This window comes from Saccopteryx leptura, chromosome 3 (assembly GCF_036850995.1).
Source record: "Saccopteryx leptura isolate mSacLep1 chromosome 3, mSacLep1_pri_phased_curated, whole genome shotgun sequence".
Lineage (NCBI taxonomy): Eukaryota > Metazoa > Chordata > Mammalia > Chiroptera > Emballonuridae > Saccopteryx > Saccopteryx leptura.
Genome location: NC_089505.1, coordinates 83,680,816 through 83,699,747, shown reverse-complemented (window position 1 = coordinate 83,699,747; position 18,932 = coordinate 83,680,816). Strand labels below are relative to the sequence as shown.

Genomic DNA, 18,932 nt, shown 5'->3' with positions numbered 1-18,932 from the left:
AGGGGTCCATGGGCACATGAGGCAGTGTGTGGGAATCTAAGGCATGCAGGGGACAGCGGCCATAGGCAGGATTGGGTCCACCCCCCCTCCCCTGGGAGCATCCCACCCACCTTGAGGCTGGCACTGTCCAGAGCGCACTTTCTGGAGGAGGATGCCGCGGGCAGCCCCCGTGCGGCCCATGACACAGTCATTGTCATAGGTGACTCCATCATCACCACACACAGGCGCATGCCGGACAGGGCAGCTCTCTGGCATTAGGAGCATCTCAGGGCGCCGTGTTCGAGGGTTCACGCGGCAGATGCGGCTTGGGTCGCTGAGGGCACCCTGGCAGGGGTCTGGGGGCAGGAGGGCAGAGGTCAGTCACGTCCGTGGGCACTCACACAAAGGTCATGCTACATGCACCCAGGCAGCTCACCACAAGGGCCATCAAACTTCTTAAAGACGTTTTCTTGGCGGGCACAGGCACGGCGAAGGAGCTGGCACTCTCCGGGATAGTCGGTGCCATCACTGCCGCACACGGGGCCCTCAGGAGCCCCCTGGCAGGTGGCAGGACATAGGCACGTGGCTGTCTGTCCATCAGCGGAGCGTGCACAGGTGCTGCCGAAGCTGCAGGTCACGTTGGAGCAGGGGTCGCGGGGCCCTGTGTGCAGGGCAGGGTGGGGTTACGCTGGCCTCCCACCCACCTGTGTTCCCCCGCTGCCAGCACTCACCGCAGGGCCCTCGGAAGAGCAGGCGGATGCGTCGCTGTTGGCTGCACTGCGCCCGCTGCAGCTCGCACTCGTTGCTATAGGTGGACGCATCGGAGCCGCACACTGGAGCCACCATGCTGGGGCAGGCACGCTTTTTGCACACACAGGAGGCTCTGCCCGGACCCTCTGCACTGGGCTCGCAAACAGCACCAAAGCCACATAGCATTCCTCGGCACGCTGGTGTGGGATGGGACCGGGAATGAAGAGTCAGAGCCCACCCCTGCCAGCACCCCACACACACAATCATTTGCGCACATAGTCCAGCGTCCACACTGTTCATTCGTTAAACTCCATGGACACATTCACACGTGCACATGAGTGTCACGTTCATGCTCACACTCACAGAACACTTGTGCACACACCCATGGGCACACTCACAGAGCCTCGCCCTCCCCTTCTCAACCCCTGCCCACCGCAAGGCTTCCCCACCAGCCTTAGCCTCTCCTCATGGCTGATCCTTTCCTGCCCTGGCCCCCATGCCTCCGCCGATGGACAGAGGGAACATCTCTCGACCTGCCTCAGCAGATGGCCAGCCCCAGGCCAACTCTATCAAAGGGCATCGGTGCCTGGTTCTGCTCAGGAGCTCTCCCCCGCATCAGAGCAAAGACCCTCATCTGATGGGAGACCTACCCCTCACAGCCCTGGCCCTGCAGTGTCCCCCAGCACACCTGACCAGTGCCACTTTCCCATGGACCAGCTCTGCTGCCTTTCCTGGACTCCTGGGGACACACAGCTGAGGGGGTGCAGTGTCAGGAGATCTGAGGTGAGGTCACATGCTCCATCCTCTGGTTCAGGCCAGGAACCCAGTGCCCAGCTTCCCAGCTGCCTGGCCCCCATTTTCCCACATCTTACCTTCCTGCTTCTCTGGAGGCCACCAGCCCCTTAGTTCTGTCCCCATATGAGCCCTGCCTCTCCAGCCTCCCCCAGGCCCACTCTCTGTGAAGGTAGCTCTCCTGCCCTTCTGCCTCCTCTGGCCTCCTCAGCCTTGTGGGCATCTCTCCCTGGGGTCCCTTGGGCACTCAATGCCTCATCCTCCCCCCCCGTCCCCCTGATCCCCACCTCAGTAACGTCCTCACCCCTCACACTCAGAGTGGCTCAGCACAGGGATTCTGCAGACTTGTCACTTTTTTCCTTCTGTAATTGGGAGCTGTGTATGCCCGGCACAAGTCCTATCAGGGACCCTCTGCGGCAGACCAAGGAAGTGGCCACTGGGGAGGGACCACTGTCCTAAGTGCAGGGGACAGGGGTCAAGCTGACTCATCAAGACCCCTGCTCAGGACTGCACACCCACAGGTGGCGGGGCTGGGGGCATTATAGATCACAGCTGTTGTATCTAATAAATGTATAATTGGGCTTAATTAGCATTAGGTGGGGAGGCTCCCCCATCACCTCCCAGCAAACTCAAAAGGTAGGGTGGGAGGAAGCACCCTCAATTCCATGGAGGGTGGGAGCACAGGGAGCTGGAACTAGCTCTTGCCATGGCAACGGCCCACCCCAGGCTCCTGTGTGTCTGATGGGTGTCCCCACCCCCACCCCACACAAGCAAACTAAACCAGACAGAGCCTGGGGCCAATGTGGACACCCTAGAGGACACCCTATCCTGAAGTCCTTACCACTCACCTATCCTCCCTCCCCACCCCCAACGTCAGATCCCAGACTCTCTCCAACTCTGCATTCACTCACCATGCCTCAGCATCTCCTTCTGTCAAAGGGGCCAATGGGATCTGCCTCCTGGGGTTATTGTGAGGTTAACTGGGCCAGTACATGCAAAGGCTCACAGGGTACCCAGAGCACAGCTCTGTGTGGAACACCAGCTACCACAATGACTGCGGTAACAAGAGGTGTTGTTACCTCAGCCTCCCCTGTGTCCTGCTCAAGCCAAACTAACCATGTCCACCCATGACCCCTCTTCACACTTCCCATCTTCCCCGGTCCCCCTGTAGCACTTCTCTCTCTCATCCAAGGCCCCTTGGATCCCCAGGTCAAAGCCACTGGCACTTGCTAATAGCCAGTTGGCTGTTCTCTTTGGTCTCAACTGAACCTGCTGATCAAAGCACCCACGGCCAAGGACCTGGTCACCTCACTGTACCTTAGGCCCCTTGGCCAGCTGCTGTGTCAGTGCCCTTGGGCTCAGGCCTCTCTCTCCTTCTAGTCACCTTGGTCCAGCCAGACCTCTGCCTCATCCCTTTGGCCACCTACTTCTGGGTGACCAGCATGCTCCTCATCCATCAAGACCTGCACCTTCCTCCATAGCCCAGGGATCTGCTCTGTACCTCAAGACAGAGACCTGGGGTGGAAGGTGATGAGCAAAGCTGGGGCACTGGGCACACACCAAGAATGAATGGGAAGACAGGGGCTAGGGGCAGAGACCAGAGACCTCAGAGACAGGTGCCTTGGGACTAGCTACTGGACTGGAGGTGGCTGAGGGCAGAGGAGGGGCCAGGGTGTCTCTGGGGGGCCATCAAGCTGAGGCCCCAGCACTGACTCTCGGGTCCTGGTCTTTCCACCTCCCACCAGAGAGACAGCTCCTGAGGGGTGGTCTCCTATATGTGAACTGGAGGTGGATCTCCTGGCTCCCAGGGCAGCCGAAGCATTCGGTAATTCGATTCAGGCAAAGCTGAGATTTGGAGCATAATGGACTTGTCCCTTGTCCAGGCTGAAATATCTCCTACCCAGGCCACGCTCAGGCCATTAGTGGGGTGAGGGCCACTCCTGTACACCCCCAGATGCCCACTTCACAACTGCCCATTTGTGTGCCTATACCTCACAGGACTAGAGGATCATAAAGTCTCAAGACGAGTTTTTTCAATGGACGTAAAAGGTGCACAAGTGCAGACAGATGCAATCACAAACATACCTGTGCACACATATGCAAACAGCTCGCTGTAACAGTCACACCGGGTGTGTCAGGCACCGCTCGTGCACACTAGTATTAGCTCTTATCATCCTAGCAACTGCCTCCCATAAGTGCAGGGGGAGCACCCAGGCATCTGTGGGCCATGTGCTCCTGATAGATTCCCTCAGGGCCCCGGATGCCTGCCCCAGCCCAGGACCCTCTCTGTGGCCACTCCACTTCCTTCACAGTCTTGCTCCCTGCAGGCTCCATCCCCATGCCCCACAATGTGCTATGCTGGAGACAGCAGGGGCGTTTTATAGCCACCCACTGGAGCAGGGATCTTAAACTCCCCTCCAGGTCTCAGGTGGACTGAGAATGGAGAGGACACTCTGAGCCCTGCCTGTGACCATCAGTGTGTGGTGTGTGTACCCGGGAGGGATGACGATGGTCATGATGTGTGGCTGTCCCTGAGTGTGCAATGAGATCAGAGTGTGGGTGGGGGGCCCCTGTGTGCAGCCGTGGGAAGGGCCAGGGGGTCTAAAGAGCAGGAGACACACCAACCCTTCAGACTTCAGGAGAGGAAGCAAGAAAGTTGGGGGAGGGAAGGGTCTCCTCCCACCGAGCCTAATCTTTAAATCTAGGAGGCCCTAGGTTCCTGTCCACAGCCTCTGGGAGATACTCCTGGGCCCCTGCCCCCAGCCAAGCATAGACCTGCCTCATTTCATGGCCTATCCCGCATATAGACAGGCCCTTATATGTGACTTCCATGAATCTGTGCAGGACCAGCCCAGTAGAAGGTCCAAACACTGGGAGCCCCCCGCCTCCCCAGAATGAACATCAGGCCACCCCTGCTGCACTAACAGCTTCCTCTCTCCTCCTCTCACACCTGCAGGCCCAGGGACAGGCCCTCTAATTCTTCCTCAGACAGCTGTCATTGGTCCTGCCAAGGCCCCCAGCCCAGCCCATTCCTCCGTGCTTTGCACATGTCTAAACCATCTCACACCTGTGGTCTCCAGGGCTTACTCCCAGAGAAGTTAGAGTGATGCTTGTGTGCAATGGCTGGCACCAAGATGCTGCTAGGCCCAGGAACTCCAGACCTATGATCCCCCACAGCTTATCACTGTGGACTCCCTGGAAAGGAACCCAGGCTCCCCTACCCAGCCTCCTTCCTGCTCTAGACACATCCCAAGAATAACTCCAGCCCCTCAAAAGTGCCACTGCCCCTCCAGGCACAGACTCTCAAGCTCAGCCTGTTACCAACTGATGCCTCCACTCACCATCCGGAGGTGTCGGGGGCACTGGTGTGAAGTGGGTCCCAGGTTTGTCTGGAAAAAAACAAATCTCCAAGTTAGGCCCCTCTGAGCAGGCCCTTCCATTCCATAGCCTGTCCCTTTGCCCAGCCTAGATGGGGTCACTTCTGCCTGCCTATATCCCTCCCCTGACCCACCCCCCCAATCCCTGAGGACTGGCTGAGGCCTGGGGGAGGACAAAGGCAGAGGCCCTTGCTTGTCTCTGGTCCTCAGCTGTATGATCATGGCCTGACACCAGCCAAGTGGGGTCTCAGTTGCAGCTGAGCCCAGCGTAGACCTGGCCAAAGCCCCACTCTCAGTGTAGCCAGCTGCCCCCTTGCTCCCCAGCTCCCAAGGAAAAGTTGTTTCTGAAGCTCAAGATGACAGTAAACTCCCACTCCGTAAGCCCAAGCACAGGCTTCCAGGAGCCCAGGGATCTACAGAATGGCCCATCCTGTCTCCAGAAGAGGCAGGTAGCACATTTGATCTGCATCGCAGCTGGTGGCCTCTCTGTGACCCTGCCTGTCCCCCAATCTTTGGCAGATGAGGCAGGGTAGCTCAGCCAGCAGAGGCAGGGCCATTTGGACCTGGCCCAGGGTGGCCACGCCCGCAGCCACGTACAGTTGTTGAGGAAGAGCAGCACCGCGAAGCCAAGCGTAGCGGTGGCCAGCAGGATCAGGCAAACGTTGCAGGGGATCATAAAATATCGCACCAGCAGGGAGACCCCACGCTGCTGCCGGGGGTCCCGCTCCAGCGGCAAGGGAGGCATGGCCTGGGGCTCCTCAGTCTCCACTCTTAAGGTGTGGGAGTCCTCACGGGGTGCCCTTGGGCCTCTTCGGGGCTACTCCCCCCATTCTGGAAACCCTGGGACAGTTGACAATAGCTATATTCTCAAAGTTCAGCTCCAGTCATACCCGGAGGGCACCAGGCCCCCTCCACACCCTCCAGGCTCATGATGGGAGGTGTGCAGAATTCTCCGGAGTAGAAATCCTAAATCTGGGCTCAGAGGGAGGCGGAGGATGCTGGTCAGCAGCCACCCATGCTGTCCACAACCTCTCCGGCTGGCCGAAGTCGCCAGCAGCTCTCCGCAGGGTGCTGACGAGCTGTCCTCTCAGAGCCCCTGGGAGCCCCACAGCCTGGATCGATTCTGCCGGCGGGATACCCTGGAGAGGCCTGGTCGGAGGGGACTGATGGCCGGCCGCCCCTGGGTGGGGACGCAGGACGCTGAGGGTCCCGGCTGCTCCAGTGCCTGGCAGAGGCAGGCGGGGGCGGCGATGGCAGCGAGCTGGAGGAGCGCGCGTCAGCAGGCAGAGAATAAAGAGCGGGCGCCGAGGGCCGGGCCGCGCCTTGGCTCCCGCCTCCAGGCAAACAGCGCCAGCTCCCCTAGCCCTCTCCGGGGCTGAGGCGGTGAGTGAAGGGCGAGGGGCGCCGCTGAGGGAGGGCTGAGAGCAGACAAAGGAAGATGCCTCTAGGGACCCCGGCGTCCGCGGGGATCGCGGCTCGCGGTGCAAAGAGAGATCTAGCGGAAAGGGACGGAGGGCAGCGGCACAAAAGGCGATGCGGGGGCAGGCGGGTAGGGGCTGTGGGACAGGGGCTGGGGAGCGGGCGGGAGGTGGAGGCTAGGGAGGAGGTGGGTGGGGTGTGTTGGGGCAGGAAAGGGGACAGGGGTGGGAGCAGGGGCTGGGAAGTAAAAGCAGGGGCAGGGGCAGGTGAAGGAAGAGGAGGCAGGTGCTGGGGAGTAGGGGTGCATGAAGGCGTGAGAGTGGGGCGGGGTCAAGGATTGGGAGGGGTCTGGAGCTCGGGCTAGGGCTGCGGCTGGGTCAGGGGTGGGTCCCCTCCTTTTCCCACCCCGAAGGGCTGGGCTGGCTGGGCTGGGCTGGGCGAGAGGTCCGAGTCCCCGCAGGAGGGTTCCAGCCTGCAAGAGACCTCATTCTAGGCTGCTATGTGCCTGTCACTGTGTGTGCCTGCGCGTGCGTCTCTGCTCCAGCTGGCCCCACCCTGGCTGTGTGTGTGTGTGGGGGGGGGGGGGGTCCCCAGGGACAACACATAAATGGAAAGAGGGCTGAGTCCAACACAGAGGGTGTAGGAGGCATGATGGGCACAGCTCTCCCTAGGAATGGCCAGCAACACCTCAGACCACCCGGGCACCTCCCAACTCTCTTCTGGGCGGTGAGATGAACATGCAAACGAGGTACATGTAAATAAGCGTCATGCAATTATTCTCAGGACTCCTGGTTCCATGAGCCTGGAGTGCCCCCCAGAGGCCTCCTCAGTAACTTTGGGGCCATGACATCACAGTGAGGCCAGGCATAGTCAGAAGTCTCCACATCTGCCCCCTGAGGACACCCTTCCCCAGACCCTGCCTGCTTGGTGGTGGTGGTAGGGCATGGGTCACATGCCCTGTCCCCTCCATCCACACCACTCACACTTCCCATTCTCCCCCCGCCCAAGGACCCCATAGGTGACCATCTCCATGACCAACACCTTGTACCCCACCCCTCCACTTCCCACAGTCCTTTAGGAGGGGCCTCTATGCACCCAGTGCTACACCCACTGACGTTGGCCCCTTCCATTGTGGACCTGGTCATAGGCCCTTCACCCCTGCAATGATCTCTACCACCTGCCCCTCCTAGAGTCCACCAGCCCTTTATGGGGAGGGAGAAGAAGCTGTGGATGAAAAAACGGGCCACATATTAAATCTGACAAGCTCAAGGAAGGCCTGCATGGTAGTCCTGCCAAACTCGGATCCAGAAAGGAAGCACACAGCACAGTCAGAACATACAAATTCCTTACTAAATGCAGGTCATGGCAGATGCCACATCCTAGGCCTGTAGCTTCTTTGACAAAGGTCAGTCTTTGGTTCTGGCCAGTTGGCTCAGGGGCTAGAGCATCAGCCTGGTATGCTGATGTCCCCAGTTCAATCCCTGGTCAGGGCACACATGAGAAGTGATCACCTGCTTCTCTTCCCTTCCCTCTACCCCTTCTCTCTCTCTTCCCCTCACGCAGCCAGTGGCTCAATTGGTTTGAGTACTGGCCCTGGGTACTAAGGATAGGTAGGTAGCTTGACTGATTTTCACATTGGCTCCAGATGGGGGTTGCCAGGTGGATTCTGGCCTCCTGAATCGCATATGGGAGTCTATCTCCCCTCCTCTCACTTCAAAAACAATCAATCTTTGCCATAAGTGAGGCTGTCTATGGTCTCTCTGCATCTAAGATAACATACCTTTGAAATGTCAGAGTGATCTTTCCAGACCCCTCAGGGCACACCCATGCACCAGAGCATGAGACACAGACCCCGCACTGTTATCTTGTCCCCTGTGCACCTTCTCCGTGCTGTAAACGTTAACCGTCCTGATCCCACCAATGTAAAAGTATGTGTCTTTCCATGTCCCCCTTTATCCAGTACCAGAGATCTCCCCCACTTTGCTTTCTCTCACTCCCTTAATCTACCACAGTAGATTCCATGTACCCTCCTCTACGTCTCCTCCCTTAATTCTAATGTATAAAGTAAGCTGTAAAACTACTACTTTCCAGAGCACTTTCTTAGTCTGTTGATTTTGCTTCCTGGTAATTATTTTCAGTTTGGCTCAAATAAACTCATAAAAATTCTTACAGGTTTGGACGTTTCTTACATTGACAAACCATAGTCTCAAGCAGAAGTTCCTTCTTCTTGGGGTCAGGTTGTACCCCCGCGCCATCCCAGTACCCTTCCAGACCAGTTCCCTCCAATGGCCACTGACCAACTCCCCACCCTAGCTGAAAAAACATTAACTGCACCCCTGCCCATCCCCCCAACTCAGTCACAGCCATCCTATCACACTCAGAGTCACACTCACATGCTCACAGACACTGCACTCAGCCCTTGGGAGGGGTATCTGCATTTTCTGTCCACAGGTATCTTATCAGCCAAATTGCTGTTGCCACGGCCACCAGTGCCACCTGGTCTCTCTTAGACCTCATCGCAGTCCATCTTGAGAAAGAGCACTGACTCAAGCTTGCACAGGCAATAGTGTCACCTGCGTGCATGCACACCGGGCACTTCACACACATATTCACCTCCATGCAACATAAGAGAGTAACCCAGCTCCCTGGAGTTCCTCTCCCAAAATCTGGGGGCTCCTCTGCCCTGGCCCTGGAGCAGACCCTTTAGGAGCCACCCCCGTCCCACTCTCTGCCCTCTGCAATGGCAGCACCACAGGGTACCAACAGCCTCCAGCTGGACCACCTCCCCAAGGTCATTCTACCCTACCAGGTATCCAGCTGCCTACAAACAGGCCCTGGAGTCCTACCCTGGTCACTCCGTCCTGGTCAGGTGGGCTCTTCCACATACACAGCCAAACTTCCTCAGCCAGGCAGCCACCTGGCAGCCAGCACCCTGTCTGCCAGGTCCAGCTCGCCTGACAACCCTCCATCCCTCAGCAGGCACACTAGTCCCACATCCCCCACGGGGCCAGCTCTCCCGTCAGGGTCCTCCAGCACCCACAGCAGAGGTCTTCAAACCTTTTGGAGCCCAGAACCTGAGGTTCTAATAAAACCTTGCAGGAGCCTGACCTGTGGTGGCGCAGTGGATAAAGCGTCAACCTGGAAACGCTGAGGTTGCTGGTTCAAAACCCTGGGCTTGCCTGGTCAAGGCACATATGTTAGTTGATGCTTCCTGCTCCTCCCCCCTTCTCTCTCTCTCTCTTTCTCCTCTCTCTATAATGAATAAATAAAATCTTTAAAAAAAAAAAAAAAAACCTTGCAGGAAAAGCCAATGACCAAAGTGGTTCCACCACCCCATGCCATGATGGACCCAGAGCAACAACCCATCAAGCCACCTGGAGACCCTGGCCAGTGGCTGCCTCACTCATCTCAGAGGGACCTCCCATGCCTGCTCACCTCACGTGACCTGGCACAGCCCACACCACATTGATAGTGCCTGTGGCTCCCTGAGCACCACCCTGGACTTGGACTACCCAGGACAGAGTCTGACTTTTAATCTCAGGGCACAGCTTGGCCCACAGCCCAGGCAGTCACACACTTTCCCATTTGCTTCTCACTGCAACCCACCCCTCCTCAGGACTGGGTCCACATCTCAAACTGCAGGTGATGCCCAGAGCCCACCAGGCAAATGTGCACAGGGGCCCGTCTGCTGCTGCCACTGCAACTGGGGACATCATGGGGGACTTTGCTGGGAGGCAGGGGAAGGAACCACAGCGTGAGAGGGGTAGGCCTAGGGATCCGTGAGAGCCCAGGTTGGGGCTGGCAGGGGAGGCGTCCCCCAGGCAGAGACCCTAAGATCTGCCCTCGATGGGCTGGCCAACCAGCCAACACTGGGGTGGAGCTTAGGGCCTATGTGCCTGGCCTGGGGAAAAGGGAACAGGCAGGCAGCCTGGTCCCTCCCAGCCCCAGTCCCAGTCTGAGCCCCCCACAGGGGCTGGCGTCCTTTAGAGACAAAGGGCCATTGAGGCCCCAGACCCAGCTGGGGGAAGGGAACTCAGGCTACCAGAGCTATTTTGGGATCTTTAGACTCAAAATCATTTAGCCCTGACCAGCCCAGGCAGGCTTATGCCCCAAGAAGGAACAGAAGACACTCTGAGCCAAGAATTAGCCCCCAGATCACTGGGCCCACACACAGCAACGTGAAACTACACACGTGTACACACTCAGTGTCCCAGGTGTCACACAGGCACGCACATACACATGCACGCACTCAAGCTTGCACAGGCAACAGTGTCACCTGCGTGCATACACACTAGGTACCTCACACACATATTCACCTCCATGCAACATAAAGCTTGTTCCTCATCCACACAACACATGTACAGTACATGCACGTACACACACGGAAGCTCTGATTGGGTACAATCAGGTACTACTTTGGCCCAGAAAGGGAAGGTGGGGGATAGGGTCTGGAGAGGAAGAGTCCAGCCTACTAGCAATCTGCTGGCCCCTTTCTCATGCAGATGACCCTTGGCTCAATCCGGATAGACTGGGGCCCAGCAACTTCCGAAAGGGTAGGGTGGGGGCGGGGCAGAGCCGCTCTACCCGCACTCCGCACATGCACATGCGCACTGCTAATAGAACACCAGTCACAGGTGTCTGGCTGCCTTAGTGGGGGAGGGGAACAAGCCAGAGCAGAACAGCCCCTCCCTAACCCCGCCCCATCCTGGTGTCCGGTCTCAGGCTGTGGCAGTCCCCTCCCCCAGATTTAGCAGACAATTGGCGTCTCATAGCAGGACGTCCCTGCTGGACCCAGGCCAGCTTCTGGTAAGGAGGTGGCCTCCAGCCCAGGCCCCAGATCACAGCCACAGGTGAGGCCAGGAAGTACCCACCTACCTGGGCACCAGGTAGGACCCGCACTTCTGCCTTAGCTTGCACTGCAGGGTCTTGGGATTAAATGAGTTTGGAGAAGGGGCTCAGCAGGGCTGGCTCATAGGGCTGGATGCTAGGAAGGCAGATGCTGACCCAGTGGCCTCATCACCCCTCCCTTCCTCATTACTCAGCACAGTTTATTCCTCATCTGTGCACAGGATCCCTCCCAACCCAGATTGTTTGAGCTCCTCCCCTGCGGGAGGTGTGTCTGGAGTCCGATCAGCTTTCTGCGCTCTGGAGGTTACACTGTGGCACCGAGGGTCAGAGGGGTGAAATCTGCAGAGACCAGAAATGATAGGGATAGGGGTTTGCACACATCTAGAGGAAGAGCCCTTGGACAGACAACAACAAAGGCCCAGGTGAGAACAAGCTCAGGAGGCTGCAGGAGGCCAGGAGGAACCAGTGTGGTGAAGACCCAGGGTGACAGCAAGGAGTCAGTAGGCAGGCCCTCAGGCCTGGGGAGCACAGGGGAAGGGAGTCTGGACACTTGCCAGGACACAGAGCACAACCACTAGGGGGCACCTGTGGAACAAAGGTGGGGGAGAGTAGGCAGAAGGAGAAAAGGAAGGGGTGAGGTAAGCTGATCTACGCCTCTGTTCCTGTCTCCAGGACAGCCAGGAGCCCACCAGGTCCTACATGTCTCCAGGAAGGAAAGAGAAAGCTAGGGGAGCCAGGGAGGTGCCCAGGTGTGGTCAGTGAGTCAGTGGTGAGTCAGGAGGCCCTGTGGTCCTGCTAAGGACCCAGCTGTGTTGAGCTGGGCACCACAAGAGGCAAAGGGGGATACACAACCCAGGACCAAGGTGTGAGTGGAAGGCCATGGGAGTGCTTCATCGCACTGGGTGGGTGTCAGGATGAAGAGGCATGGCAAGCCCTGACTGGTTGGCTCAGGGGTAGAGCATTGGCCTGGCGTGTGGAAGTCCCAGGTTCGATTCCCGGCCAGAGCACACAGAAGTGTCCATTTGCTTCTCCACCCTTCCCCCTCTCCTTTCTCTGTTTCTCTCTTCCCCTCCCGCAGCCAAGGCTCCACTGGAGCTAAGTTGGCCTGGGCGCTGAGGACAGCTCCATGGCCCATGGCTCCATGGCCTCTGCCTCAGGCACTAGAATGGCTCCAACTGCAATGGAGCAACGGCCCAGATGGGCAGAGCATGGACCCCTAGTGGGCATTCTGGGTGGATCCTGGTTGGGCACATGCGGGAGCCTGTCTCTCTGCCTCCTTGCTTCTCACTTCAGAAAAAAAAAAAAAAAGAGGCATGGCAGACAGATACAGGGAACAAAGGAGCAGGAAGACAGAAACCCAGAGAAGACAGAGCTGGAGAGATGATAAGACAGATGGCCTGACCTGTGGTGGCACAGTGCATAGCGTGTTGACCTGGAAGTTCAAAGCCCTGGTCTTGCTGGGTCAGGGCACATATGAGATGCAACTATGAGTTGATGCTTCCCACCCCTCCCCCACTCCCTGCCTTTTTCTCTCTCTCTCTCCTCTCTCTAAAATCAATATATAAAAATCTAAAAAAAGAAAAGAAAAAGAAAGAAAAGAAAAGACAGGTGCAGGACAGGGAGATTCTGAAGGCCTCCAGGGTACAGATGGGAAGTGCTCATGAGACCAGCAGTGAAGGTGACAGGTGCCAGTTGGCAGGTGGAAGGCTGTGGCTCAGAGGGGTGATTGGCTCGGTTCCTATCTAGGGGTTATGGCAGTGGACTGTGGGTTTCTAGCCATTTCCCCTACACCAGGCCCTCAATAGCTTTCTCCCGCCCTATACCCTTCATCCAAGCTACCGTGATCACCTACTGCTCACCTCATCCCACTATCTTTCTGCCCAGAAAGCTTCTCGCCCTGCACCTTCGTGCCTGCCCACACACCTGGCCTCCTTGGGAGGCACATCAGTGGCCCTTTGAGGATCTGCTGAGGGTGGTGGATGGACATGTGGATGAGGAAGGAAGCAATAAATGAATAAATGAACTAACATGCTGAGCCTCTCCCCTCCCGTGCAGGAAAAGAAGTAGGCCCACATCTCCTCCCCACTGGTGGTCAGGTAGGGCCACAGTCAGGCCCCCGTGTGCACCGAGGCCTCGCATCTGTGGACAGAGGGACAGGTGTTACACAGCCACGCCAGGCTGCCTGCTTCTCCCAGGGCCCAAAGTGGGGTGACTGGAAGGGGCTACTGAGGGGAGGAGCAGGGAAGGCTCAGGCGACACAATCCCTAGGGGCCTGTGTCAAACTCAGGGTCTGGCAGGCACATGAGGGGACGCTGAACCCAAATGGCCCCCAGCGACTCTCTCATGTCTTCACGACAGCCCTTCGTCTCCAGCATTGAGAGGTACAGGAGGAGGTGCCCGGCCCTTTGTCAGGCAAGGGACAGGGTTGAGGGCACAGTGAACGCTGGGGCAGCATGCAGGAGACGGGACAACTTACAGCAAGCAGAGGCTGGGACCCACAGAGGACAGAAACTAGAGCCCTGTGCCCAAGGGCTAGCACACAAGCAAAGGTCACCCCTTACCAGCCTGTTGTCAGAGCATCTGCAAGGACCCCTGACCCTCAACAGTAACCAGGGAAACCAAGGAAACCACCATGGCAGGGACCACAGGCCACCCGCTGGGGCTCCAACCAGAATTCTCATGAGCACAGATCACTGCATCTGAGGCTGGGGATATATATGCAGACAAACAAACAGACACGTGCACACACACATGTGCAAGCCACATAGCTGGACAGAGAGCTCTCCCTCTCCTTGCCTCTCTCCATGGGGGGGCAGTGGGGGAGTGGCTAGGAGGGGCCTCTTCCCCTTCCCAGGTCCAGCTGTCAGGAGCCCCTGGCAGGGGGCCTTCCTCAGAGGAAGTTCTCAGGATCTGCTGGAGGGGGGAGGCCCCTTGGAGGGGAGCTTCCTGCCCTATTGCAGACCTAGATCACCTCTTCCTAGATCCCAGCCACAGCCTGGGCTCTAACATGAGGTCCAGTGCAGATCACAGGGGGGCATGGTTCTCCCCTCAGCTGAGCTGCGTCACTGGGTAATTGTCACTGGGGTGCCGTCTCATTTCTCTGAGTAAGAGGTGGGCACTTCTAATGTCAAGTGCCACTACAGCACTGTGGTGATTGTGCCTACAGCCCCAGTGGCTTGTGTGGGGAGCCTTCCTCTATCCCAATGGTGAGGGAGTGCTAGGGCCAGGAGGGCAGGGCAGAAGGAAAATCCACCCCCCTCCCCCAGGCCTCTGGGCAAGGTTGAACTTGGAGGGCGCAGCAGGCCTGGGCTCCACAGGTGAAAGCAAAAGACTGGGGAGGGTGGAACCTGTTTCTGCAGCTGTTTGCCACCCCCCTGAGGGGATAGGGGGACTATCCCTCCAGGAAGGAAACAAAGCAGACAGGCTGGAGGAGGCTGGGCCGGCCTGACAGCCGTAGGGGATGGTAGATGACTCTGGCTAGACTCATGGCCCTGGGTCTGGGCTGGCTGCCCTCAGCACCTTCCCTGGGGCAGTCCCTGCACTTCCTGCCCCCAGGCCTTTGAGAACTGTCAGGGCATGTATCCCCAGACCTAGGCGAGCTAGTAGACTTGCCACTTCCTTACCTGGGCAGCCTGGGTCCCAGCACCCAGAGACTAAAAGGGCACAGGCAGGCCCCACCAGAATTGATCTGTCCAGCACCCATGTGACAGAGGGAGGGAGAGAGGAGGGCAGTTTCAAAACAAATTTTTTCCCATTTCCAGTCTGCAGGAAGAAGGGAGGCTGGGCTCTTCCCTGGGTGGGGTGCGAGGGGTGAGGTGGGGGTATGGAAAAAGCCCAGAGCTGTTCCACCAGCTCAGCCCAAAGGGAAGCAATGAGATCGCAAGGCCCTGCTGTCCCCGTGAACACATGCATGCCACCTGCCAGCACAAGGACCCAGGTGGAGTCTAAGCCCACACAAGTCCAGTCCTGCGCCCTGGAAGCACCCATCTCTGACTTCCTATGAGGGACCCCAGGTGGGCGAGTACATCTCACCTGGGCACACTCCTCCGCCAGCCTTCCCCAGTCGCTGGAGGGAAGGAGCTAGGCGGGCAGGCAGCCTCCAGCCTGGACCTGCCACCTCCAGGCCCGGCCTGGGGGAGGGGCCAGAAAGGGCGCTGGGTGGGGTCTGGAGGGGGCAGGGTGAGAACCTACAGGACCGAGGGGGCAGGAGAGGGGCAGTAGAGGGAACCGTGGACAGGAAGAAGCCACCTTCCACGTCAGCAAGGAGGAATGTGGAGGGGGTGGGACAGGCCAAGGAATTGTGAGGGGTGCAGAGGCTAAGTGCCAGACAGCAGAGGGAGCCAGCCTGAGCCTCAGCCCCAAGGGAGGCAGCCCAGAAACCTCCCCTGGCCATCTACCTGCCCCCGCACGATGGAGAGCCAGCTCCCAGGCCTGTAGGGCTCACACTTCTGCAGCCTGAGACATAGCACTGGCTCCTGAAGACCCTGGACAGCTGGCCCGGCCTGGGGGAGGGAAGGTATACTCAACATCAGGCTGGCCAGACTGGGCCAGCGAGTGTGGCTGCCAGGACCCTGGCTTCAGGGCTGGGCAGGGCCAGGCTGGGCCAGCGCCAGACTAACTTCGACCCTGTTCCTGTGCCAGACCCGGCGGGGGCAAACAACACTTCCTTTCTCTGCTCCTGCCTCCTACTGGGGAGGGGAGGGCCCCAAGCTGCCCTGCCTGCCTTCAGCCAGCCTGTGTCCTCCGGGGGGCTGCAGGGGAGGCCCAGGACTAGCCCTCATGCGGTAGGAGTAGGCAGTGTGGTAGGAGTAAGTGAGCAGTGCCTAGACCAGGACAAGGTGGCCAAGAGCTGGAGGAGATGTCCACTCGGCTGCCAGCCTGGGCAGGCTCACGGTGCATGAGTGGCTGTCACTGGAAGAGGCTGGGCCACATCCCTAACAAAGTAGGGGGAAGTGGGTGTCTCCTTCCGGAAGAGGCCGTCCCAGAGCAGCAGGCCTCCCTCACCCAAAGGTGGCGCAGAGGGAGGGACACATACCTGTCTCAGTTATGCCAGGAATGTGGCTTCCCAGGTCAGGACTGGAGGAGGTGCCCTTCTAGGGGCTGGAGGCTGGGGAAGGGGCCCAACTAACAGAGCCAGGAAGACCCTCTAGGTCCTAAGAAACTGAGGAAGGCAGGTCCTCGCAGGGACCTGGTGTGCTGACAGCAGCAGGTGCCCCTTTAGTGCCTAAGCAAGGATGAGGAAGCAGTGGGCCAAGGACAGCACCCCAGCAGGTAGGCCAGGGAGGATGCATCCCCCACCTTGGCTGCTCTGGGTCTTGCAGGGAGTGAGGTATGCTAGAGACAAGATGCGACCTGGTGGTCTTGGGGTGACCTTCACAGACTTCAACCTGGGCCCTGAAGAGCCCCTGGGAGCACAATGAGGTCAGAGTCAGACAGGAAAGGGTCAGCTTATATCAAGCCCTGTTCCCCTCACTATGGTGAGGCCTGAGTTCCTGGAGAGCCTGGGGTGAAGTCCTGGGTGGGATCTGAGGTCCTCAATCTCCTACAGAACAGGAAGTGACCCATGGCCCCTCCTTCCACCCACCCAGCCTGAGGAACACAGGCACAAAGTTGTCCCTTCCCAAGCCTGACCCCAGCTCCCGGGGAACTTGTCCCTCAGGCTTTGGGGCACTCAGGGGGTCACCCACATCTTACCCCAGGCTCTGTTATGCCCCTGTGATGTATCAACCCTGTCCAAGCGCCCAGCTCACCCACCTCAGCACCCTGGTCTGCTTCCAAAGCAGAGATCCATGTGGCCTAGTTCAAAACTCCAGCACCTTCCAGTGGGGCCCTAGATCAAGCTTGTCATTCTGGGCTCCTCCCCTCCCTGGCCCCTCCCAAGCCTTTTCCTTTCTCTTCATCTTCACAAACTCCCCCCCCCCAAGACCCTCCTCCCTGGACCTACCTCAGGAGGGTCTGGTGGCCTCAGCCCCTCCTGGACGCTCACCCCATTGCTGCACACTGGCCTCTGGGTCCCAGCATCCACCCCGAGCTAGAGCTTGGGTCCTAGGCAGGCCCAAGGGTTGGCTGCCGGAGCAGTCAGCACTGTCGGTCAGTCTTGGCCGGGGGGCTCTCCCTGTGTACTCTCTTGTACAGCTGTCCCTCTGCCCAGCCTGGTGTGTTCAGAGATGGGGCTGGCGTGGCAATCTTGTTCTGCCCATGGTGGCCCTCTTGCCACATGCTTCTGACCCAATAGAAGGCCTCAGTTACCGAGTCACGGACCCTCAGGTGGGACCTACCCATAGCGCACTTAATAGCTTGCCCTCTCAATCTCCTCCAGGGACGAGGACTTTCTGTCCTGACCCTTCTTCTCCAGCCTTTCTTTAGCCCCCACTCATCTCTGAAACAGCATCACCATCACACAGCTGCTCTCTCCATGTCTCCCTCCCATCTTTCCCTAGACCATAAGCTCCAGGGCCAGGGCCTCAAGTCCTTTTCTGGTGGAAAGGCCAGGCTGAGACCCCTCGGCTGAGCCAGTGTTGGGATGGGACGAGGGACACACACTATTGCCTGGCTTCCTTGTGTAATGCTGTGGCCAGGGACCCTGAGGCAGCCCCAGAAGCAGCTGACCAGTCAGGACAAGATGCGATGGGACTCCCACCCCACTCCAGCCTGCCCTCCACCCCACACAGTCCTCCCCAGGCCAGATGAGTCCACCACCCAGGACCCCACAAAAACCAAGCAGCATCACAGCACTAAGCTAGATAGAAGGTGGGACTTCACTACAGACCAACAGAGCAAATCAGAGGAACAGGGTCACCCTTCCCAGGACAGGAAGTCACAGACCCCTCCTACTCCCCTGGGGAGGAAGCATTCTCTCATAGTCCCCCCCCTCCCTGGGCATATATTCCAAGGCAGCCATGAGGGGATGGACAGGATGTGGGGACAGCGGCAACTCTTAAATTCTCCCTGACACGTTCCCTAGCCAAGGATCTCAAACCCCAGCTGGGACTATCCTGGGGACAGCAGACAAGAACAAGTTCTTCACTTTGATAATGGAGTACCACACACCCTCAAACCCACAGAAATAACAGGCCTTGGAATACACAAGGGGGCAGCCCCCAACCCATACTTCCCACCCACTGGGGTTTGCTCAACATCTGGGCCGCGTCTAGACAGATGTTTGGGCCTCTGTAGGAACATGAACAGCTGGTGTTCATTCACCTGGTCCCAGCCTTTCCCCTAGAAAAGGACCCTCCAGGAGATGCAGTGCCAGGGTGGGGGAGGGGAGGATAAGAGGAGGAGGCCCTGTGCAGGGCTGGGGACTTGCTTGGCTCTAAGACAAACGATGGTGGCATTGTGGGGGCTTGGGGGGAGAGAGCACTGCAAATGGCAGAGACTGGAGTTGACCTTGAGATGGCAGGCACAGCCAGGGAGCTAGGAAGGAGGTCAGACCATGAGACACAGAGTGCTCCAGCTACAACACACTCCCTCTGCCTTTACACACCTTCCACACAGTGCTCCACCTCCTCCAGGTTCCGCAGGGTGATACGCATGAGGCTGGAGTTGAGCATCAGCTCGTTCTTGTGCGCTGGCCACAGGTATGGGGGCGCAGGGTTCACAAAGAAGATCCTCGTGTCCCCTGTGGACACCTGGTTGTCACAAATGAGGGGGTCTCCGAAGCCACCAATCACCACCTTGTTGCTGCCGTCCAGCAGGCTCTCCTGAATCACCACATCTTTGCCCTTCAAGTACCGCCAGACCCGAACCTGGAGTGGATGGGGGGCA

At 58.4% G+C, this 18,932-nt stretch overlaps 1 protein-coding gene across 4 annotated transcripts in view; it reads right to left on the bottom strand.

Moving 5' to 3' along the window:
• AGRN (agrin) overlaps window positions 1-18,932 on the bottom strand; it is a 34,668-nt gene that overhangs the window by 12,686 nt on the left and 3,050 nt on the right. For 2 of the 4 annotated variants that reach the window (XM_066374750.1, XM_066374751.1), the window contains exons 2-6: window positions 18,652-18,913; window positions 4,863-4,910; window positions 711-926; window positions 416-640; window positions 111-335 (exon numbers count right to left, since the gene is read on the bottom strand). In XM_066374750.1, the coding sequence (XP_066230847.1) occupies window positions 111-335; window positions 416-640; window positions 711-926; window positions 4,863-4,910; window positions 18,652-18,913 (976 nt within the window). Of the gene's footprint in view, window positions 1-110; window positions 336-415; window positions 641-710; window positions 927-4,862; window positions 4,911-5,495; window positions 5,644-18,651; window positions 18,914-18,932 lie in introns of those variants that run through there. The other 2 variants (XM_066374752.1, XM_066374754.1) reach the window with 1 other exon arrangement.